This window comes from Lagopus leucura, unplaced genomic scaffold (assembly GCF_019238085.1).
Source record: "Lagopus leucura isolate 7727_CA_CO unplaced genomic scaffold, USGS_WTPT01 Super-Scaffold_741, whole genome shotgun sequence".
Lineage (NCBI taxonomy): Eukaryota > Metazoa > Chordata > Aves > Galliformes > Phasianidae > Lagopus > Lagopus leucura.
The window spans coordinates 11,071,417-11,095,205 of NW_024962256.1; the positions used below are offsets into that span (position 1 = coordinate 11,071,417).

Below are 23,789 nucleotides of genomic sequence, written 5' to 3' on the forward strand. Positions count from 1 at the left end.
CCAGTGCATCTTCCCATTGCTTTCAGAATGAAGAAAGAGAAAGAAATAAACAAACCCCTCCCCACCCCCCCAAAAAAAAGAAAGAAAATTACTGAGGGCTGGTAATTTAGTACTAGAAAGTTAATTCAGGAGACCTCTAACCTTTAAACTGCCACGTGACTATTGATTTTCAATATCGCCGGGGTCCATGCCACCCTAAGCGTGTAGTTCAGCAGATTCAGAACAGTTTGTCCCTTATCAGCTGGGTCCCCAAGTATTTGTGTATTAAGACAACAAATGCTGGTGGCTCGCGGTGCGTCACATGGCAGCCAGGCAGACGTGCTGGGCTCCTAATGCAGCAGGGCCTGTGGTGAGCACAGCCCAGCCCTGAGGCTCCCTCTGCTCCCAGTGCTGGGTGGAAGGGAGGGAGATGGGGGATCCCAGCAACGCTGGGGTGGAGCTGGGCACAGCCAGTGGGGGCACGGGGTTGGCAGGAAACATGGCTTTTGTGCCAAAGCATTGATGCCTAGCATAATTATTTTATTGTTGCTATTATGCGTGTTATTATGCTGTATCATTATCACATCTGTGTTGTGTATTATATTGTGTTATATTTTTATGTTACGCTTATGTCATGTCGTGTTACGTTGTGTCATGTCATATCGTATCCTGTCCTAACCTATCCTATTCTATTTCACTCCATTCTGTTCTATTGCAAGGTTTCTAAACCTTCTGTTTCCCCCCAAGAAACAAATGAGGATGGAAGCATGGGTAATGCTCCAAGACGCTCTGGAGTCCCGATGTGCCGTGTGCCTGGATTATGCAGTAATACCAGGACATGCTACTTTAAACACCTTCCTCCTTTTGTAATCACCAATTAGTGCAATCAGCGGCGGTGCCCTGATGAGCTGCGGGCCACACGTGTGGCACAGCAACCTTCCTGGCACGGATGAAGATGTACTTTAACCCACACACCTAAAGCTCCAGGCGTGCCCCCTCCCAGTGGCATGGATTATGGAAAATGTTACATCCCGGAGAGGGAAATGTCATTGCTTTAAATACCAGCATTAACAGTTGGTAAAAGTTCTTTTTCACCAAGGAAGAAAAATGAAACAATGGGAAAAAGTGGAGAAATATATCGGATTGCAAAAAGAAAAATCATTTTTGTGTTAATTCAACCGAGAAGGAGCTTCACTCCCCAACGTCAGTGGCTTACAAGCGAGCGTGTCTCATGCTGGACTTTTTACTGGAACGGTGAAATATATAATGAAATTCAACGAGGAAACTGGAAAAACAGCCAAATTGGTGCAGCAAAGTGGTTAATAGGATCATTAGCCTACTCGCTGTATTTTTTTGGACATTGTGTGCCTGTACCGTAGTCCTCGAGAGCAGATTGCAGGAACAGGCTGACAGTTACCCGCTAACTCAGCAGTGCTGGGTGCAAACTGCCATCTTCCTGTGGATTTACAGCTGCCACTTCTGCTACTTCAATTAGTTCTATAGCACACAGATGTTGCTTAAATGTTGCTGCTAATGATACTGCAATAAGCGTAAGATTCATGCCATATTTTGAGGCACGTAAATTTCTCAAGTGGCACAATTAAAGTGGAAATATTAGGTGGGGAGAACTTGGCAGTCTCTCGAACTTGGAAAGCGCACCCGCTATGCAATAATGGGTCAAAAATTCATTCAAGTTTTACTGCTGTTCAGAGTTTTAAAAGACTTTTCACAGTTGAATGCAAAGTAGTAAAAAGCAGAGTATTAGGAAATGAGAATGCTGTTCTGTTATTCAGACATGACTTTTAATTTCAAATTGAAATCACATGCCTACCTTCCTCTGCCATCGCCGTGCAGTGCTGCAATCGAAAAAGGAGCTTGGAAGTAAGAGGAATAAATGAAAAGTTTTCATTAATAACGATTTAATTGCTCCGGCTGCGCGGAGGTTCGGCACATCGGTTGTGTTAGCAAAAAAAAAAAAAAAATTGTTTCCCAAATCACACACAGAGACAGCATCAATCATTTCTGAAGCCAGATGTAGCCTCCAAACTGCAGCCTGACAACACATCTCATGTTTGTGCAGCCACCAAGCAATTATTCTTTCCATTATATCTCCCAATGACAGATCTCCAAACCCAGGGCTGTAAAAATTAGAGTTTGGGCTTACACAGTTGTGTCAGGTCTTAAAAAAAAAAATAAGAAAACTTATCATGGCTGCAGTGTTTATGAGCTTGTCAAAGTACATGTACATAATTTTCATCAAAATTTCTTTTACCTCATTTCCAATCCTTCAGGATTAGATTTATCAGCAGCTCATTCGGCGCTGCGCTGTGCCCGAGCGCTTTCCCGTGTGAGAGCAGGACCTGAGGACAGCCTCTTGTTTTGTCCGTGTTTGTGAAGCCTGCCTGCCAGCATTGCTTCACCTCAGACGTTGTTCCTCGCCTCGTGCTCAGGTTGTTTGCAAGGCCTGCCATGGGATGCCCAACACATTTTTTAAGGTGGTTTTAAGCCCCATCTCTTTTGGAGAGTGAGGAAACGTGCGTCACTACGAACGCGTTTCGATGGGAAAGAAGTGGCAGCGGCAGCACTAAATGGGGAGGTAAACCCCAAGAAAGGCAGCTGGAAACACAATGATTATTTCAATTTAATTTTTCTTTATTTGTAGCAGGAAAAGATTAGCAGGCAAGCACTGATTTTAAAACTTCCATTATATGCAGTACTTAAGGTCTGAGGTTGCATGTGTAGAGAAGCAATCAATGACAAAATAAGGGCACGTCAGGCAGGCAGGCATCATTCCCTATATCTAAATTACTTATTTTCTCCCAGTGTACCCAAACGTTTCCATTTCTCTGCATGGCTCCATCCCGCTCCTGTTCTGGATTATTTAGCAGCAGATCTCACTGATGCCAGCTTTTCTTATTGCAAGGAAGGAGGACAGCACGTTCCAGCCAACCTGGGAGCAATGCAAGGGGATGCGTGTCATGCTGGCAGTGATGGAGAGAGGAGCGTTGCTGCTGGATCTGCTTTGTGCTGCACAGACACACACCATCTTCCTCATCCCCCATTGCAAAGATGACATGTCACAGAGGAGGAGGTGCCAGGTGGGAACACACCAGCAGGAAGGGCTTGGAAGATATTTGGCAAAATTTATTTATCATTATTTCCCCATCCTCCTGTTGTCCTGCATCACAGCCCACAGTCCTCACACATGAGGGTGTGATGTCAATGGGTTGATTGTTCCCTGGCTGACCTGTTGGCACAGAAAATCGTTTGATTTGTAATAATTATTTCGTGTTGAGCTGGATTTACTGTGCAACTACTGTTTCTATGAATGGCCTTGATGCCAGAGTCAAATGGAGTTGATCACTGATTGTGACTGTTTACACTTTCAATACCAGGAATTTGGCTCAGGCTGACGTGAATTATTGGTATGTGCCAACAATGCATGACTTTTCATGGTAACATTTTTAAAAATTACCTTAATTCTACAAACTGATATTTCTTTGCAATTTATCAGAAGTAGTTTGTTCAACAGGAGGGCGACTCTGGGCTTCACCATGCAATAATGTAACTGGAATTTAATTTCTGCAAATGGGATTTCTTTTAAAATCAAAACCTGGTTTTGAAGGAGAAAAAAAATTAAAAATGAACAAAACTTTTAATGTCAGTTTCAGAAATAAAGCCAAAAAGGTCTCTGATTCATAATCATGGAAGCAGAGTCAACATGTGATGCTAATTCTATGGGTTTTCCAAAAATGAATGCTCTTTCCATGTATAATTTACTGTTTCTGTGATTCATCAAAGCTTTTTGTCCTCCAGCACACGAGTGGTCACCTATGGTTTATGCAGCAGAGGACTCAGTAGGCCCAAACCAGAGTGGAGCAGAGCAGCTTTGCTCCGAGTCGAACCCACCAACTCCTTGCCTAAGTTGCTGCAGCGATCCCAGAACTGTAACTTGATGCATGGCAAAGTTGTCGTGGGATTATGGATTTACTCAGCAATACTTTTGGGGGGAGAAAAAAAAAGATCCAATCTGTGTGGTTACCATGGCAACCAGCAGGTACCCAGTGTGTGCCCTGCGATGCAGGGACCGGCACCCGTTGCCCCCTGGGAGTGTGGGGCTCCCCGAACCATGGGAGCAATGCTGGAGCTCCATCCATCCTGACTTCAGCTGCTCACTTCTCATTTCAGATGTACCCTCTGTAATCTGCTAGGATATGTAGGCCAGTCTTGTTTCCCCCCACACACACTCCAGCCTATGTCCTCTTTCTATTTAGGAATTAATTATGATGCTATCTCGTATAACTCATTAGTATCAATTAATTCTTTGCCTTTCATGATTTTATATAGCTAAATTAGATTGCCACTTAGGAACCTGATAATCAGTTTTGGACTCATTTAGACATTGCTTTTTCCCCTCTCCACCCAGTTTTGTGGAGCACTGCGATGCAGAGCTGGGCTGCTGGGGGCACCTCTGCCTCCTCGCTCCACCTGCTTGGCAGCGTGAATGCATCCTTCTGAATTTTAACAGCCCTCACTGTTTATTTAGGGGCTGTGTTGGATGGTATTCGTGCTTTGTCAGAGCAGAGATCCCTCCTTCCAGCAGTTGGCCAAGCCATTGAGTTCCCTTCCCGTAAGCTCTCTGTGGGGACTGGTAGAAGCACCTGGGGATGTGTGCGTTCTCCTTGTTCATTTTGGTGGGATGCTCCTTGTGAAATCGCAGCCTTGCTGGCATCTGCACGGCTGTGTTTAACTGCTTCACTGCTCACTGGCACTCCGCATCCATTCGGGGGAAAAAAGCCGTAATATGATTGAATATATCTGGCAGGACCTGATATTCCCACTCATTTTGACTCCGATCCAGCAGCAGCAAAGGCAATTAAATAACAAGTTTTCTCCGGCAAAATGAGTTGCAAAATGCCCCCAGCTGCATGCTGCAGGAAATACACCTTGGCTTTGCTGATTGCCAGCATGCCTGCACCTGTCCCTGGCTGAGGAGGTCCTATGCAGCAAGGCTGCTCCCCAGTTGGGCTGTGTGAGGTGGCACAAGCACCAGGTTTGCATTGCTGGCAGTGTGTGGCCATCACTGGCTCACTGCAGCACAGTACGTTCCTGGTGCTTCACAGTCTGCCACATCACAGCCCGGGCTCGGCCCTTCATCGCAAATGCAGACTTGGATCCTGTAAACGTGAGTTGGTTAAATGAGATGGCCAAATGTTGCTTGAAAATAAAATTCCAGGAGGTCAGCTTGTGTGAAAATGGACCCTGAGACAGAACTGCTGACCCTAAAATGTCACAGGCACCCTAACCCTAACCACACAGCTACCAAAGGGCAACGCTGCATTAAAGATGGAGCGAAGAGCAAAGGAAGCAGCATTGGATGAGGTGCTGTTAGCTGCACTACACGTGTGTGTACACTGGGAAAAAGGATGCTGATGGGTGGCTTTTCCATCACCAGGTATTGGGTAAGTATTACTGACAGAAGTATCCAGAAGGTCTCAGGAAAAGGTTTTGTCTGAAATTGCTGTCCTGCGTTGCTTTTTCCTATGGCAACGCTGGGAGAGCCCAGGCTCCTTCCCAAGGGCTGCACCCATCATTTTTTTCCAAATATGCATGTCTTCTGGCTGTTCAGTCTGCTTACCTGGGTTACTTGAACTATTTCCTTTTGTGTAGGCAGTTCTATTTAATGTTCAGATTATATGCTTTGTATTTCTGTGTCTATGAAATGGCTGGATGTTGCATTTCCCATAGTATTCCATGCGTTGTCAAGTTCTCTTCTAAACAACCTATGCATTTAGAGTTAATATGTTCATAGAGCTACTAAGCAAAGGAAATGGTATTATCTACATTCAAAATGCTGAATGGGTGGTTTGTGGTCACCACGTCCTTCAAGATGCTAAAACTGGCGGATCTTATCCTTTCAAATCTATTTTTTATTCATGGACAGGGAGAGGAAAACACATTTTCTGCTCTTCCAGCTCCCAATCGGGTTTTCAGTTTCAAGTGAATTAGTCATTGACCTGAACCAGACAAATACATTGAAAGGAACAGACATTCCTGCGCTGTTGCTGGAAGGGCTTGCACGAGGTTTGTCACTGTGAGGCAGAGGGGTGGGCAGCCCATCCCACCAGCAGCGCTGCATCCCTGGTCAGTGGCTCTTACTGCCCTGCTATGTATCAATATTTAATCTTTGCATTGAAAGTATGGGGCAGAGTAGCCATGCAGACAACAAGAAGGCTTTCTCTTCTCATCATGGTGCCAGAAGACTGCAGGACAAGGGTCATTTCATTAGAGAGAAAATAGAGAGTGGTGGTAGAAAACAGTGTAAATTTGACCTTGAGGCAGTCCAGTTGTGATGGCTGGAATGTATATTTTAGCACCCAAACCTGTTGTTTCTGCTCTTCCTTATATTTGAACTTACTACAGGAGCGGTGAATGGGGTGAGGTATGTACAGTTCACACACCAGAGTTATTTGTGTCTGTTTCCATTTGGAATGGATAATTTCAGCACAGAAAAAAATATGTTTTCCTGACCCTGATTGAACTTGTGGCGTCCCTGTTGCACAAAAACACCACGTCCCTGCCCTTGCTCTGCCAGCCCCATCCAGCTGCCCTGGAAGCAGAAACTCTTCTCTACCAGTTTGTGGCTGATGAGTCCCCATTGCACGGCCTGGTGTGCTCCTGCAGGTTATTTCCCTCATAGTAGGGGCAGCACCCAGAGAGCAACAGTGCTTGATTTGCTTCTGCTAACTGCTTGCCAGGGTAATGTTAACAAAAAGATTTAAAAGAACTTTTCTCAGATTTTTGCATTTACATGAACAACGTGAGATCTGTAGCTGGTTACACTAACGTGCATCTATTACTCTTTGAGGCATTCTAGTTTTGTGGTTGTGACATCTTAACGCTACCTAAAGCAGAGCATTTTGGGCATCTTTATCTTCTTTATCTGCTTAACTTCTGTCTGTTTCCTGCACAGCAGCTTCTGAAGGCTCTTCCATCCATATGGATCATGCAAGACACCCACAGCAAACCATGCTGTGCAAACATGATGTAGCACTGAGAGAAGATGAAGCATTTGTCTGCCAGCCTCCTCTTTGTCCTACCTGGGATCTGACCGGTTCTTGCAGCAGTATGGGATAACAGTTCTCACCTGCAGAGGTAACTGCTGGATTTGATGGCCTACTGCAAGGGTCTTGCTTTCCCACTCAACAGCAACATAAAGCAAACATGAGCTGCTCTGCAAAGCAGCATCCCAGCAGCAGTGCAGTCTTTGGCAGCTTAGACAGGTTTGGGATACAATGTGGGATATGCAAACACAAGTGACTGGTCTCCACGTGGTGCAGACATGGCACTGTGGACTGAAAATAAAGAGAAACGAATGAGAAACATGGATGCTGAATGGTGGGAAAGCCCCCAACCATCGAAGGTAGACCTCAGGCAACAAAACTTCGAAATGATTTTACCTGACACCCTGCTCTATGGAGATATTGGTTCTACAAAATTCAAAGGTAAGTTCCTTCTATTTTCTTCCCACTTCTATAGAAAAAAGGTTCATTCCATCACTTCTGCAAGCATGTATCAAGCATGAGGTGCCTGAGCAGGGCTGAGTTACCTCATGGGGCATCACAGCATGAGCGTGATGCCTTCGTCTTGTCCCTGCCACCTGCTAAATGGGACTGACCATGTTTGGCATCACAGCTGAGTCTCTTCTGCATGGCTTTCTGCTGGCAGTGCTACTTTCTGATTTAGAGCAAACTAAATCTCGCCCTCTCCCTAGAACTGTTTCACCCTGCTTTGTAGACCTTCTTCCATTCTTATCCCCCTGCAGATGATTAAAAAATGATTTTTGTCTCCCATGACTTGACTGCAAAAGCACAGATACAGCAGCTCATCCACTACCACCTTCCTCTCTGAGTTCCTCGGCCCTCAGCTGAGCAGAGCATAGCAGTGGCTGGGCTCACTTGCTAGGTCTGGTTCCAGCTCTGTCAGCTCCGTTACCTTAAGATGAAAAAACAGGAATTCCATTTTGTAAAAATGTCCATGCTTCAATTTCACTGATGTCCAGGGAGGAAGCCCAAGGCTATTCCAGAGCTACCTGTTCAGCACAGCTGCACTGTGGGATTTTCCAACATTGACCCACAGATGTACATACCTGGCTCTTTCACCTGATGTAGGTGACACTGGTGGTGTTCCACCTCGAGTATGTTTTGGGAGCTTTTGTCCCAAACCAATCTACGCTTTGCTGTTTTCTTCACACAGCTGACTTTTCCAAACTGATGTGTAAACCTGTGAAGCTGCCTGGCTCTCCTGGTTTTATTTCTGGCTGTGGGCCATGGTCCCCCCAGGCTGCCCAAAGCCTTGCTGCAGCCTGCCTGCTGCCCCATAGACAGCCTAGTGCTGCCCCAGGGAAGGGCTGCTGGAGGGCTGGTGTGCTTGGAGATGGGACTCCTCGCTGAGCTGGAGTGGCTCCTACTGTATGGCACGGCTCCTGTCCTTTTCAGTACTTATTTCCCCTTCCTCACTGAGTGACACTTGGTCTGCCCAGACAGCCTTGCAAGACAACGTATTGCAGGTTCTGAATTATTTCTAGTCATTATGGTTTCAAGTGCTTCCATGTCTGCCCAGGTTGATGCCAGCATCCTCCTGCCCGCTGGCACCACAGCCAGGCCGAGGCCATGGCAGCTCTGGAGCCCTGTGCCCAGGGCAGCCCCGCTCTGTGCAGCTCCCCCAAGTCCTCCTGGCTGATCTCCTCCTTCCCCTTGCTGTCCCTATGCTAATCCCACTGTCAGTACAGGGCAACTTCAGAGCTTGTTGGCTGTATTACACAGACCAATTCTGGACTCAGTTTCCATTTTTGTTAGTTTGTGGTTGGTTGGTGGGCTGTTTGGTTTTGAGCAATCTATACAACGCTGTGAGCTCTGTCTGCTTGGAGCAGATCTTATTTGCACTCACCATTCCCAGTGGTCTGGGGAAGTTAATGCCTTCCTTTGTTACAAAGAAGTTTCTCAAATCTTTTCATTTATCTCAAGGCAAGTGGAAAACAGTGTCACATCACAACAGAAGTCCTCTAAAAATTTCAGGCAACAAAAATTAGCGTTTAGTAACCAATTTACTATATCTCGTTTCTTCAAGCTGATAAATAAAGAGAAAACAAAAGTGTGATAGTACAACAGTGACTTTATTGGAACCCAGAAGGAAACAAAAAGATCATGGCTGTATATAGCATATGTTGCCAGCATCATATTTTAGCTGGCCAAACTGCACTGGCAACGTCACCAAAGGGATGGGGTACCAGACCCACTCTCAGATTCACCTTCTGCTGCTATTGACCTGAGCTGTGAGAAATAATATTTAATTCCTTGTATGTAACAAAGACATCTAGCATTATATATAAGAAAAACAGAGATCATTTGGGTTTGGTGATTTAATGTATGCATTTCAAAGTTCTAGTATAGTTTTTTCTTTATAACCAGCACATGGTGAGCATAACAGTAACGATCGCGTGTTGATACACATCAACTCTGTAAAACTTTCTTGTGGAATTTTAGGAACGTTCCTCTTTCATATGCCTTTTCCAAGACTGTTTGCATGCTCTTACTCAATACCCGGCACTTTCTCTTCCTTTTCCTGTAAAACTTAGGGCAGTACATTGTATAATGACAAGTGACCAAAAAAAAAAAAAAATCAATTTGTAATCTGATTTGAGGGTTTTGATTTCCTCTGATGAGTTTAAATTTCATTAAAAGCAACCTTATTCGAACATAAAAGAAATCCTTGAAGGGTAAAACAGGGAATTGTCTCAAAGAGTATAAAGAATCTAAACTCTTTTGTGCTATTTATTCATGGCATTAATTGTGTGGTCCGGCGCGCGGTGTCGGTTGGCAGATGCTCTGTTATCAGGCCCTGCGATCTGCACAAGGAGGGGAAAAAAAGCACAAGGGCTCACATTCAAAAATCGTTCTTTGGCATATTGACACTTCAGTTATCAACAGCCCTTATTATCTGCTTAGCAGTAGATCGCAGCTTGCTGGTGACATAATAAGCTACAAATCACTGATGGGGCCTTTCTGCATTCTCCTAATTGTATGTATTCTCTAGAAAAAAATTATCATTGGGCCTCTTGTCTTGATGAGAAATTGACATTTTCTGGCTGATTCTGCGCAAGCACTATGCGGGGGAGATAAGACTTATAGTTGTTTTAAAGGAGCGCAGCCATTCTTTCAGGGGCCTCTTTATTGCTCTAGTTGACCCACTTGATGAGTATGGATTTCATGAGGTCTTTTTCAGCATTTGAACTATAAAAGGTTCAGAATGACACCACCCCTTATAGACAAAAGATAACCTTGCCCTTTGAATATATTGATTCTTTATTAACTAGGCTGTTTAATGCAATGAAATGAGGCATTAGATTGAAGCCTATTTCAAGTGCTTTGAATAATCTTTAAAAGCTTGAAAGACTTTAAAAAGCTGCTCTGCAATAATTGGCGTATACTTTTAGAGACTCTATTCCTTCATTTCGATTAAGGAAATTTTATCATCTTCTTCTTTGCATTTCTAAACTTGGTGTGAGCTGACACAACATATTTTCCTGGCAGGGCGATTGCCAAGCTATGGATATAGATGTGTCACGGGTGCTGGATCGCTCCAGGACCTGTCGTTCTCAACACAGAACGTGTGTTTTATTTTCTTTTGTATTTTCTTTGTACTGAACGTTAGACCAACCATTTAGGCACTCGCTATTCAAACCTTTGAAACGAACCTAAAAGGAGCAGTGCCAGTAGGCATCATGCAGACTTTCATCCCCATAAAAAGTCTTATTTTTAGTGGCGCGTGTCTGATTGTGCCAGTGGATAGACATGATATGCAGGTACATACACGGAGTGAAATGGCTGTCAATGCAAAATAATAGTCATAATCAAAAGTGCTCTCTATTCTTAACATCACATATAAAAACGATGGAAATATAGGAGGAAACACAGTTAAATATCCTGGGTTTGCTTCTTTCTAGAATGTAGCTACAGCGTGCTGCAGCTCCTCATCGCACTCATCACTGAACTACAGAAGCACAGGGCACCGAAGGCACTCTACCTGTCAGATGGCAGAATACACACCTGCTCCTGTACATATTTTTTCTTCCAAGCTTGGTTATCTCAGTGCCTTCTTGACGTTTCCAGCAGTGCCTGGTAATGCTGGAGCAGAAGTGGCCTGCTGAACTGCCTCCTTTACCAAGACACGTGCTCAGCTTCAGGTCGGTGCCGGAGCTGCCTCCCATGCACACACCCTGCACCCAGGAGGTTTGACTCGTGCCCACCTCTGCACACTCACGCTCAGGTACATGATATGCACACTACACATGCTGGAGTCCAAGGGACAACATACTTCGGTGTTCGGTGTTATAATTATCAAAAAACATTTGCTTTCTTATCAGCAATGAGAAAACAAGCAGGTTGACCTTCGGTGCGAAAGCACTGCATGGAAAATTTGGGTTATGCTGCGTTTAAAATAACTTTTCCTGTTGACAGAATCTCACAATGCCATCTGAAAATGGAACAGAAAGAAGCAGCTCTGCTGTTACCTTTACATACAGGCCGTCTGGGACGCATCACCGTGGCGGAGCAGCAGGCTGCTGCCTTCCTTCCCAGGATCCTGGCTTTTTCCCAGGGAAAACCTATTTCGTGGCTTATGGTTTTTAATTGAGACGTGAGTACGAGCGCTGGCGGTTAGAAACGAGAGCCCTGGTGCTGCATTCTTTTGTTTCGTGTGTTGTCCGTTGTTTTTTTTTTTAATAATCAAACCAGATAAACTTACTAAAAAATGAAATTCACAGACAAGAAATACTTTAATTAAATATTGTGTAAAATGAACATTTTTTTTTTTTTATACAGTTAAATATATGAAAAAATGTACAGATAAAACAATCTTATTGTAGGGTCTTTAACAGTAAAATCTACCATTTAGTGAAGCTTTCCGTTCGGAGACGATGAAGCGATGGCTGCTCTAAGTAATCTAAAACACAAACAGGTTGCAGTTATGAAGAAAGTTGCAAATGTTTTTAACATGTACACGTGACCTCTTCGTTAGCTCAGAACGTCATTAGACAAAATATAACTGAGGCAATTCAGTTCCAAAGTGACTTCTCAGGCTTTTCCACTTAGCTAAGCCTTATTGGTTATCACCAAAGAAACGCACAGGGCATTTCTTGGCTGTGACACACTGTATCATTCTTTTAAACCCTTTAATAAACACTTTACTAAAATGTGCATTTTTTTTGCCCAGAAAGGAGAAAAAGAAAAAGGAAAAAAAAGAAAAAAAGAAAAAAAAAAGAAAAAAAGAGATCCCTCCTTTTTGGTTCAAACCTTAATTCTGCTGCAGTTTGCAAAACGTTTTGCAGTGCTGCATTTGCAAACCATGTAGTGCAAAGTAAAAGAAAACCAGAAACATTTCTCACTATGGATTTGGCACTAACAGCCACAAAACACGATGGAGGTCATTCCAGTTTAAAAAGTACAGTCATCTGTGGGTCTATTACAAAAAGTTCCATAAAAAAAGCGAGAAACCGAAATAAGCAAACCCCAGGCGTTTAAAAATCACGTGTGATCCTGATCTCGAGTGAAACTTTTCTCTGTTTTAAACAGTGCAGGGTTCGGGAGGATGCAGAGTGCAGCAGAAAATAGACACATAAAGGAGTGATAGAGTTGTACACCGGGTTTGTGCTTTTCTTTTACACCAGAAATCACCCAAATGAAGTAGCGGTTAACAATTGTGGTGTAAGCCTGTGATAAAACAGCACAAAAGTTCTTCAAAGAAGTTCACTTTTAAGGCATCGGAGAAGTTAATGTGGCAAACGTTTTAATTAAAACATCAGAAGTGAATTTATTTTAAACTTTTAGGCCTCTGACTTTTCCCAGTAAACACAGTTCAGCTACGTGGCAAAGTCATGGGTGGCAGCTAACAACGATTTGTTACAGCCTTTGAAATAAAACAAAATGGAGCAAACAAAAAACAAGAATAATAAAATAAACGAAAGGAAAGGAAAGGAAAATAAAGGGAATCAAAATCAAAATAAAAATAAAGAAAAAGAAAGAAAAGAAAAAAGGGGGGGAAAAAAAGCAACCACAAAACAGATTCCTCTTTTTTGTGGCTGTATCACATGCACATATTCTACTAGTATTCATTACAGCCATGTGGCACAAATGGGATTTGACTATACAACAAACAACTTCTTTTTCAAAATTATTTGTTCTGATAACTTAAAAATCATATAAAAATAAACGATGAATTTGACTTTTCCTCAAAAATAATAAAAAAAAGGGAAAAAAAAAAAAAGAAAAAAAGGAAGGAACGAAAAGGATGGAAAGTCGAAATAATAGCAACTTCACCAAGTACAAATGAAATGCACGGACGCTGATTTACTTCAAAGAAAAACATGAAGGCAACTGCTGTTGGCTGAATGCTGTTCTCAGCATCACCATACCAGGCCATGACAAAAACCAATACATACAAGAAAACAAAATGATGAAAAGCAATATACAAAATTTCAAAGATAAATACAATATTTATAGTTGATATGTTACAAAATAAATTCCCTTAGTGACTGCAAGTGTTTATGTGAAAGAAGGTGTTGCGATGGGTAAGACTATTTTATTCCTTACAGGCTTCATAAGGAATAAAATTTGCTTTTCTAGATATTTAAGTGGATCTGAAAAAAATTCAAGACAAGTGTATAAATATTTAGCTACAACTTTGGCAAAATCACAAAAGTCTACAATTTTATAACCACATACAAAACACATTAGGGAAGAAGGATCTAGAAGTCAAAAGGACAATTTTCTGGTACAAGAAACATAGACTTCACAGTAGCCTAAGAATGCAATAGTATACAGTGCTAGCAAAAGTTGAAAAAATGTTGCAGATCACACTTGCTTAACAGGAAGCTCTAGCAGTGGAAGTATAGGTTTTTACCAACAGACAGTAGCAATTTTTTCTCTGTCAGTGTGCTTGTTGAAGGCAAGAGAATTCAATATCAAAGTTACAATTTCTAACTACAATAAGTTACAAAGTTCCATTTCATTAAGATGAAGTTAAGCAATGGTAAACCCTCCCGCGCCCACCCCCGCCCCGGTGTTTGTTCCGACCATATATTCATCCTTCTTCCAGTTTGATGGCTCATGACCTCCTTGGCCCCCTTTGTTCCACCACAAAAAAATATTTCACATTATAGAGATACACAACCATTGTGAATCTAGTTATGAGTACAGAAAAATGTTCGGAGGCATTTTTCATCAGTGTTTCATGATAATCAAAATGGTGCATCCACAAAGTTTCTCCCAACACATAGCAAGTACTAGACATAGCCAAGACGTAATCAGAAACTTTATACAAAATAGGCGTCGCTTTTTCCTTATTCTTCAGGACTGAGAAATGTGAAAATATGAGAAAAAATTCAGTCAATAAAATGGAATTGTTCATGAAGAAGTAGGTTGTTTGCATGTAGATTCTTAATAGTTTAAATAAAATCTTTAAACAAAGTCTTTTTTTTTTTTTTTTTTTTTTTTTTTTTAGCATTTCGATTTGTTGCTGATTCTGTTTTGAAGACACTGTTTCCATCAGCATGTCTTAATATACTAAACGTGTCCCCTAAGCCCATCCTTGAAGCTTGGCGCTACGGTAGGTAAACAAAATGACTTTACATTGGCGGGACTACAAGCCCGGACATAGCTAAAAGAAAAAGAGAAAAACCGGCTGTTATTGCATGCTGTAGAACAAGGCACGTCTGGGTCGCGGCGGGCAGACATGGAGCATCACAGGGGGTGTCCCCATATACACGGCACAGTGCGGCCCGTTGGCATCCAGCACTGCGTGGAGCGGAGGAGCGCTGCACAAATGCTTTCCCGACACAGCGCCCTTGCACCGTTCCAAAGGAGATCCCAACGCTCTTTTGCTGGCGGAGCTCTGTTAGCAGCCAGCCCTGGGGGACAGCCTGGCCCAGCAAGCAGAGCCCCGCAAACCTCCGCTTCCTCCCCAGAACCGGAGCCTGAGCAGAAAACCTCCATGCCAACGTTATCCTAATTGCACTTGATCACAATAGCAGGGCCAAGCAAGTCAAGGACTCTCTAAGATCAAAGCCGAGTGCTGTACACCTGCTCTCAAATCCATACACCGACTGCTATAAAAAGGCACGAGATTAATATCCCTATCCCGCCATCTCGTTTTTTCCTCCAGTTTAACACTGAGATACCAAAGCCTGCTGCTTTTTCTCCGGTTAACTCCTTGGTAGGAACATAATTTAGACTGTCTTTAATTGTAGCGTTGTTTAATTTTTGTCATAATGATATTTCTCATTAATTTATGTACAACAGATATTAATAAATTTGTTCTTGTAGCGATGTGAACTTCAATTTCTCAGTTCATTAATTTCAACAATATTAATTTATTTCAGATTCCCTGGTACAACTTTATGGTTTGGAAGACTTGTGTACACACGCATTCCCGACGTAGCAGAGTCCCCTACAACAACCAGGAGCTACAGTTATAATTTCAGTGCATGTTTCAAACCTGAAGCGGGACAGAAGTCACACAACTGGAAACAAAACAGCTCGTGAATGGTGATTTATTTACAGAGACTGCTTCCAGCAGGAGAACTCAGTCTGCATCCCACGCTTCCATTGGATATTCAACAAGGTAAGAGGAGCACAGAGCTCCGGGACAACCCTTCACAGGTTGGGTTCCCTTTCACTTTTTGGCCTTCCCATCCCATTGGGGAATGGCTCTGCCATTCACCCCGGAGGATGGGAAGGGAAACCCCCACCCTGGGCACTTGTGACCATGAGAGCGCGTCCAAAGCCAACTGGAGATCTGTTCTATTACAATACAACCCCCAGCTACCCTGGAGAGCAGGATCAGCACAGGTCATCTCAAAATACATTGCGCTTCTGTATCCTGCATTCATGTTCAGCTGGTATCCATCACTTTGCTCCATGTCGGGGTGTTGGGGGGACGTGGGCTGTGCCAGCATGCTGAGTACAGTGTGAGTGAGCAGTGCTCATCTGCTCTGCTCTCTTTTCACATGAAAACTTTGCAGAAAAAAAAAAGAAGAATCTGGACTTTTCTTCCAGAAGTTGTGTGCAGAAATGCGCTAAGAGCACACAGATACCTGGCAATACTATCCTGTACTTTTTAATCACATGTTTATTGAAAGGCTCATAATTAGCTTCTGATTTAGAATCGTAGAGCCATAGAATGGCCTGTGTTGAAAAGGACCACAGTGATCATCTTGTTCCAACCCCCTGCTGTGTGCAGGTCACCAACCAGCAGCCCAGGCTGCCCAGAGCCACATCCAGCCTGGCCTTGAATGCCTGCAGGGATGGGGCATATTTGTGAAAATATAGGTAGCTGCTGCATGCTTTTCAGGAGAATAAGGGCTGAAATCTTTTGTTTAATCTATTCAGCTGTTTTTGTCAAATTCCATCTGTTGCACAATGGGGAGGTGATGCAAAATCATTGTTCTAATCTTTTATTTCGCTATTTGTTTTAGTTGTGACATTTGACAATCGCGAACTGCTGCTCTCTGGTTCTTTCTGTGCAAATGGATAGCAAATGCCTCCCTAAAGAAAAACAGGGTGGCTAGTGTTTAAATAACAATAGTTTCAACTGGGGGGAGACCGGAAAATTAAGCAGGATGCAGTTTTAAAAGAATGTAGAGAACCTTTTGCTCTGCTTTACAGTCATAAGGTTTATCCAGAGTGCGATTTCAAAGTCAATTACAAGAAAATTACAGTTGAAAACTGAATTCTGAACACACTTCCAACTTTACAGCAAGGTAGTACTTTTGTGCAAAAAAAAAAATTTTATACCTTATACATCCGTTGTTTTGAACAGGAAAAAGCTCTCTGCCCTGAGGAACACATATTCTAGCATCCTGCTCTTAAGAAACATGGAAGCGCTTAACTTTCTGATCATAGGCTCTCTAATGGAAGTCATACAAAGTTAACGAGGTTGTGTTTTTTTTTGGATAGGGCCCAAAGGCTCCATTCTGCAGGCTTACAGGAGCGAGTCGTACTTGCAGTGCATCTCTCTCTGCAAGCTGCAGTTTCCAAGTTCTGACCCTAATTGCAGTATCAATTGGCAAAGGATGCATGTATTCACAACACAGCACGAGGAGGAATGGATTGTGAATGTAGCAAGGAAGGAGACTACACCTTAGCACTGATTTCACTGGTTTGTCTTCTTTTTATGCTTGTGAATTTTTCCTACCCTCTTTCTTGAATCTCTTTAGGAAAATATTCATTCCCTATGTTGGTTACAGACCTCTCTATGGTCAGTCCTTGGCAGTCATCTCAGAAGAACCAAGAGCAGAATCTTTTTTGCACAGACAAATCCCACAGGGGTGTACTTAGCAAGAACTGCTGCAGTAAACACCCCAAAGCCCCATAAAAGCACTGCCCTTGTCTGTTGCATATAGGAATTTGCCATGTTCTCATCTGACTATCTGTTCACAGTGATAACAAACTTTGATGTGAAAAACGGGGAGTTGTATGGCCTGACTGTGTCAGCATGCTGATGCCTTGCCATAGCCAACCACCTCCCATAGCGCTGGCTGAAAAACAGCTGATTAGTTCAGAATTATGTAGGCAGAAAATGACAAGCAACGATAGAGAGGACATCCTGCTCCAGGTTAAAAGAGCACGTCATCCTCTGCTACCCAGGTCCATCAGCTGCAGCGTTCACCTTAAAAACAATCACTGGTGACCATGAATTTTTTGCTTCTGTCTCAGTTTGACCCAGTGTCCACGGCCATTGCTAATGGTGCTTTCAGCTGTGCAGAGAGGCTCTGTTGATTGAGGACCACTGCGGTCCCGATGGTCTTCAATATTCTGTGTTGTATTTTAACATACAAAATGTGGTCTGACGTGCTGATCAGAAAACTCTCGTGCCTCTTGTACAGTGCTCACGTGAGTAATTAACCTTTAAGAAGGGCTCTGTGTCAAACACTACCTAAGAAAATAGGAAGCAGAAATGCCCTGCTCTGCCAGCAGCTCAGACTGGGCAGCTCTGGTTGGATAAAAATGCTGATGCCCCTCGGCACGGTGATGAAGGCACTCACATGGATGTGTCAGGTGCAGTTTGATTTTCTCCCACACAACCCAAACCCACAGATTTTACCCCAACTGCCCTGTCCCAACTTTCCTCTGTGGGTGAAGTGCCACCTTGCATAAATAATCTGAGTTTTTGCCACAGCCTGGAAGTTGGTGCTGTAATTACCAGACCAGAAGGACTTTCCTGATATTTCTCTGTGTCATTTTGTTCAACGCAAGATTTGGTTTTGCTGTCTCAGCAGGGTGAGGACAGCATGACTTTTTTTTTCCCCAGATCAACACCTCAACCATTTGCAGTTTGACTGCTGAACAAAAAATAAGAGGTTTCTGCACGGCCTCTTGTTCAGTGCTCAGAAAGAGAGTAATTAAACTTTAAAAAGGGCTCTGTGTCCAACGATAACTAAGAAAATAGGAAGTGGAAGCCCCCTGCTCTGCCATCAGCTCAGGCTGAACCTTCTAAGTGCCCTCATGTTTTAGAAGCTTCACATGCTGAGTACTGCAGGGACAGCTCTGTAACACAACGGTTCAGGTCTCTGGGGTATGTAACAAAAAATCCTTAGAGCTTTAGCAGCACCTGCAGGAGGGAATTCACTGTGGGCAATGCCAGGTCTGCCGCTTGGGTCACAGCACCCTGAGCACGGGGACAGCTGGGCCTTCAGCTCAACTAAGTCAGCACTGGTGCACTCCAAATGGGCTGCCAGGATTTTACACAAAGGGCATTTTTCAGCTGAGGGTGACAGTGGATGATTACTGGGAGGGCTGGAGGTGCTGGAGGAGATTAGGGCTCGGTGTCTGTTGGGAATTGGGCATTCTGCTCACACTCTTCTGACAACCCCACTCTGCAGTTACCTAGATCTTATAAGCACCTGAAACCTTGGATAGCAAGTGGGAAGCCCTTTACTCACCTGCTGAAATGGCAACTATTTAATTTTTATATTCATATATTCTTTTAATTCTTAAGCTTTATATTTTTATATGGAAGAAAGTAGGATTATTTTTACAAATGGATCATCTTCTCTAAGAATATTGCTTATGCTTGGTCTGGTTTTCTATATACTGCAGCATAGTCAAGCTTCAACTGCAAAGACTTATGCAGTGGTGTAAATTGTTAATCTAATTACCCTTTTCTTTAACATCCACCCTACAATAATATTTGTGCAGCTGGATCCTCAGTCCTTCATTGACCTGAGTGCATAATGAGCTCTCAGATGCTATCTTCTCTGGACCAAGAAGTTACTAACAAGCTATGATACAGGGACATTCATTCTGAGACACTGGTCTGGAATGGTAGGACCGTTGGTGGGCAGTCAGTTCTGTAGGATGAGGTTTCTTGAAAGTGCCCTGAGGTAGATATCACAGAACACAGGTATCCAAAATCAGCAGGCAGCCTGGCAAATTGCAGTGTATGTCTTCACCTGTTTGGCAGTGAGTGCTCATCTTGTTATGGGTATTGTGACAACGCTATGAATAAATAAGAGTTACCTTATCTTAGCTAAGAAAGTGAAGAAGAGTCGCAGCCCCCAGGTGACACTGTCTGCAGCACTTTCTGATTTCCTGAATTTCACTGAATTGCAGTGCTGCCATGTGGGATAGGTTCTTTGTTTGGAGAACACAGGCAAGCAAGCCTTTTCCATGATTGTAATGAATGGGACAGGGCTACCTTCTCAACTTTAAAATATGCCACAAAAGGGAACACGTCTTTGCTCGTTATTTCTGTTCTTCCACAAAACATACACTTCATCATAGTTCCTCCTGCCCCACTACCATCAGGTGACCAATTTTCAAATTATTCATTGTGCTACACCACACGAATTTTATGCAGATTAGAAAAGAGAGAGAGAAGAAATAGTTTGCAATTGCCTAATTCAGTTAAAATACTGGATATTCACTTATGGAAGTAACAAATGTAACACTAGTGAGTGAATTATGGCCCAGAGAGCATGCAAATCCACTGCACAAGTGGCTAGATGGTGCAAGGGAAGCTTTGCTCAATGAGTAAGAGCTTGATTTCTCCTAATTTGGAGCATTTGACAATACCTGTTGCATCTCATGTAAAGTGAGGAAATTGCATCACGTTACGCTGGAATGTTGCTGTCTTCAAACATCCGTATGACTGTATTCAGAGATGTATAAGGAAATGCAAGGAGTAGACAAAACCTCCAAGAAGCATCAGGGGATACGTTCTTACTTTAATATTCAATGTACGAAATCTTGAGGGAAAATGTCACGACAACTGGAGTTTTCTGAAGGGTAAGTATGAAAACTGGCCTCAGATCTGCTTAAAATCTTAGCATGTCATATGCGCTGTTCTACTTCTTCTACATCACCATGAGAGCATCAGAAACCAAAAAATACAGTAAGGTACCTTTCTCCAACGCAAACCATCAGTAGTTTTAGTGTATGTACCAAAAAGCAATACAAAGAAAATTGAGAGATCCGGCTCACCTTGAAGTCCATTTCCATTTGCACTGGTGCAAGATGGTGGAGGAGAGGCTTGGGGCCTGACAACAGGAGCAAAGGCGCTCTTTTGTTTCACTGCAGAGATGACATTGGCAGGTGAGAATGAGAAAATGCCGTGTGTACTGCTACAGTTTGAAGGGAGGGTGACCGAAGAGGCTGCCATGGTAGGGCTTGACGGCACTACTGCAATAAAGCAAAAATAATCAGGACTCAGATTGAGGTTTTCACGGCAAACACGGAAAAAGAGAGTGATAGGGCCTTGCCTTTTAAAATATATATATATAATATATATAAATATATATTAAAAAAAAAAGAAATGAAATGCCTTGGCTTGGCCACTCTCTGGATAACAGGCAAACTCTTTTGTGTTGGACTTTTGTTACAAATTGTGCAGTCCAATTTTTTTTTTTTTTTTTTCTATCTGAGATTGTATTATGGCACAAACAGATCAATTTATTAAATTCGTTTTTACGTCCAGCCTCCAGAGTCACCCCTCCTTTTATCCAGTAGCTCACGATATAGAAAATCAAAACAATGCAAGTATTTGATTTTGTAGTAAATATGAATCTATATGATGATGTGTTACCAAAAATAGACACTTACTGCCATAAGGAGAGTTAGCTGAGGAGCCATTAAGAAATCCAGGGGAACCTGGTACACCTAGATTGGGCATGCCGGCATTGCCATATCCATTCATGCTATTGCTGACTGTGTTGTAATTGGACTGCTGAGGAGTACTGCTCGGAACATATCCTCGCGGGGAAACACTGCTTGTGTTGCGACTGTAACCTACTGTGTTAGAAACCCCCCCACCCCAAAAAAATAATGTTATTTTATAATATAAACTTAGGGCTGGGGGGTTTCCTCATGCATCATATATTACACAGTTTTAATTGATTGCACAGCTTTGCTTTGAGTTGTCTGTTACTGCCCTATCAACTCTTGCAGTTTGAGATAACCTTATCACGCCAACCCTACTTAAATCATCTGCGAGCACTCTATGTTGTCTCTCCTCTTAGCATAGACAGCCAACAAAAGCTCTCTTCGATCCAGCTGTGTCAGTTTGCTTCGCGTTTGTCTTTAGTAGCAATTATCAACAGGCTTGAGTCCTGGTTGGTACCAACACACTGCGTGAACTTTCAGACCTTCAAATGCCAGAGCTGGCGAGAAAGACTTTATTGTTTGCAGTGAGTTACTTTAAAAGGCTGTTTTGGGGTCTTCGTTTTATGATTGGTATTTTTATACTAACAATAAGCTGGCACTTTCGTAAGGTGTAGTCATCAGTGAAAACTAATTCAAGATCAAGCGCAGAATTTTATAAGGCTTATTAGCTTGGAAATGCATTAAAAGACAATCTCTTATAAGAGGAAAGCTAGCAGAATCAGGATTTTAAGCAACATTTTTTTCTATCTGAGCAATCAATTTAATAATTATGTTGCGAGCAAAAAATACGGTTTTGAACATATCCAATAATCTGGTCTCACTCCTTTCATTAGTATCAAAATTAATTTTAAATGCAATATGCTACATGCGTTTTCAATTACGAAATGTAAATTAAATCAACTATTTCTTTTATTAGTAACATATATGTCACACATGCTTATAAACAAAATACTTTACAATCACAGACATCAAATTAGATTTATCTGTGCAAATACTCAGAAACAGGTGGAGATACCTAGACATAATTATTTTATAATAAACAAACACACTGTATATTTACTGTGAATAATAAAGAGCTTTCTAGGCTTTGCCAATTTCTTTTTCCACCAGAGATGCTTTACGATAACAGTAAACAGAAGAACAGGAAGAATTAGGTATTATGAGAAAGTTAAAGATGGCATTTCATCGCGCGCTTAGACATACAACAAGGAGAGAAAGAGGTAGAACACAGCGCTGACATTAGCCAATATTAATAGGCACTGTCCAAACACAGCCAACAAGGATTAACTCTTGAAAGCCCACATACCTTGGTCGTTAGCTTGTGATGTTTCTGAAACATTGACTGCTAGCTGGCTGCTAAACGAGTTCACTCCCATCATGCCAGTATGAGCAGGAGTGTTGGCTAGAGTAGGAATCTGGTTGTGATTGCGTGGCACGCTGTATAATGCTTCAGCAATGTCAGCTGCTCGTTTCAGAATGATTTCCTATAAAGACACAGAATGATTAGTAGCAGCTAGGAAACATTTGTGCAAAACCTCAAAGTTCTCATCACGGTAACATCCACAGAAGAGATTCATGCAAAACGAAGGTAAGCCTGGGGATTTCGCTTGCCTCGAATTCACGTTTCTATACCGAACCACTATGCAATGTGACGCCAATGCAGTATGCTTAAAGAAATAAGGAAATTAATACAAAATTACAGTTAAGCATTGTAAGCCATGTGCAAATTGTAAACGCGTATTTTCTTCATCCAGCACGGTAGATGTATTTCCAGCAGTTCGCAAAAGGCAGTAGGTTTTATTCGGTCTGTTTAGCAGATTTATTTAGGACTTCCCATTAGTCACTGTATATTTTGGACCGAATTCAAGGTTATTCTCTTGCCTTAATAATTGCTTATGCTTTTGGCACCTTACACTTAATTGTCATTTCTGATGGGCAAACTAGCGGTGAGAGGAGAATGGGAAGATGAAGCATTTCCCTCGGAGCATTGCATCACATCAGACTGCCCTCAAGGTGGCTGGCAAAACCACGCTGTGTACAGAAAGAATGTGTTGACACTTTGCCAGCTTTGCAAATAGCAGGTATTGATTTACATGTGTAAGCATGTACGCGAGAGCTGCACTGGTGACCTACCTGGTTGTTATGGGGCATCCCATATAGGGCTTCCACAAGGTCTGCTGCTCTCTTAAGCAATACTTCCTAAAGGAAAACAAACAGACTGCGTTACGTTTCACCGAAGGCGGCCATTGCTCCAAGGAAGAAAAAGGGTGTGATGATGTTAGCATCTCGCAGCAGCTTCTAAGGCTCTGAGGAAATCATGAAGTGGGGAGAATAGATGGCACGCTGTGGCGGTGCTATTGCTATACTTAGCGGATGCATTACAAAGATAGGAAGGCATTTTGTTTTGGAGGAAAATACCGTTTGCGGTTTGAAGTCAAAGTTAGATACCAACCTAAAAATAATATTGCATTTAACATCCAGCTGTTCCATTATGATTGACTAGAAAAGGTGTTTGCTGCTGTGGCTTGTAGCTCTAGTGCTGAATTAGTGAAATCAGTGCTTGAGGTTTAATGATGTAGTCTTATGGGTATTAAA

General features: G+C 42.6%; 1 protein-coding gene and 1 long non-coding RNA gene across 14 annotated transcripts in view; one reads left to right on the forward strand and one right to left on the reverse strand.

Moving 5' to 3' along the window:
* Positions 1-4,784: 4,784 nt before the first annotated feature.
* LOC122175733 overlaps positions 4,785-23,789 on the forward strand; it is a 51,744-nt gene continuing 32,739 nt past the window's right edge. The window contains exons 1-5 of one of the 2 annotated variants that reach the window (XR_006177492.1): positions 4,785-5,441; positions 6,956-7,484; positions 11,499-11,676; positions 14,539-14,643; positions 15,416-15,657. This is a non-coding gene — a long non-coding RNA (uncharacterized LOC122175733). Of the gene's footprint in view, positions 5,442-6,557; positions 7,485-11,498; positions 11,677-14,538; positions 14,644-15,415; positions 15,658-23,789 lie in introns of those variants that run through there. The other variant, XR_006177493.1, reaches the window with a different exon arrangement.
* The window catches only part of EBF3 (EBF transcription factor 3), a 111,770-nt gene continuing 101,276 nt past the window's right edge, over positions 13,296-23,789 (reverse strand). For 4 of the 12 annotated variants that reach the window (XM_042863608.1, XM_042863610.1, XM_042863609.1 and 1 more), the window contains 5 exons: positions 23,328-23,393; positions 22,501-22,678; positions 21,135-21,323; positions 20,517-20,714; positions 14,372-14,694 (listed from right to left, as the gene is read on the reverse strand). In XM_042863608.1, the coding sequence (XP_042719542.1) occupies positions 14,663-14,694; positions 20,517-20,714; positions 21,135-21,323; positions 22,501-22,678; positions 23,328-23,393 (663 nt within the window). In that variant the 3' untranslated portion in view covers positions 14,372-14,662. Of the gene's footprint in view, positions 14,695-20,516; positions 20,715-21,134; positions 21,324-22,500; positions 22,679-23,327; positions 23,394-23,789 lie in introns of all 12 variants that reach the window. The other 8 variants (XM_042863611.1, XM_042863613.1, XM_042863612.1 and 5 more) reach the window with 4 other exon arrangements.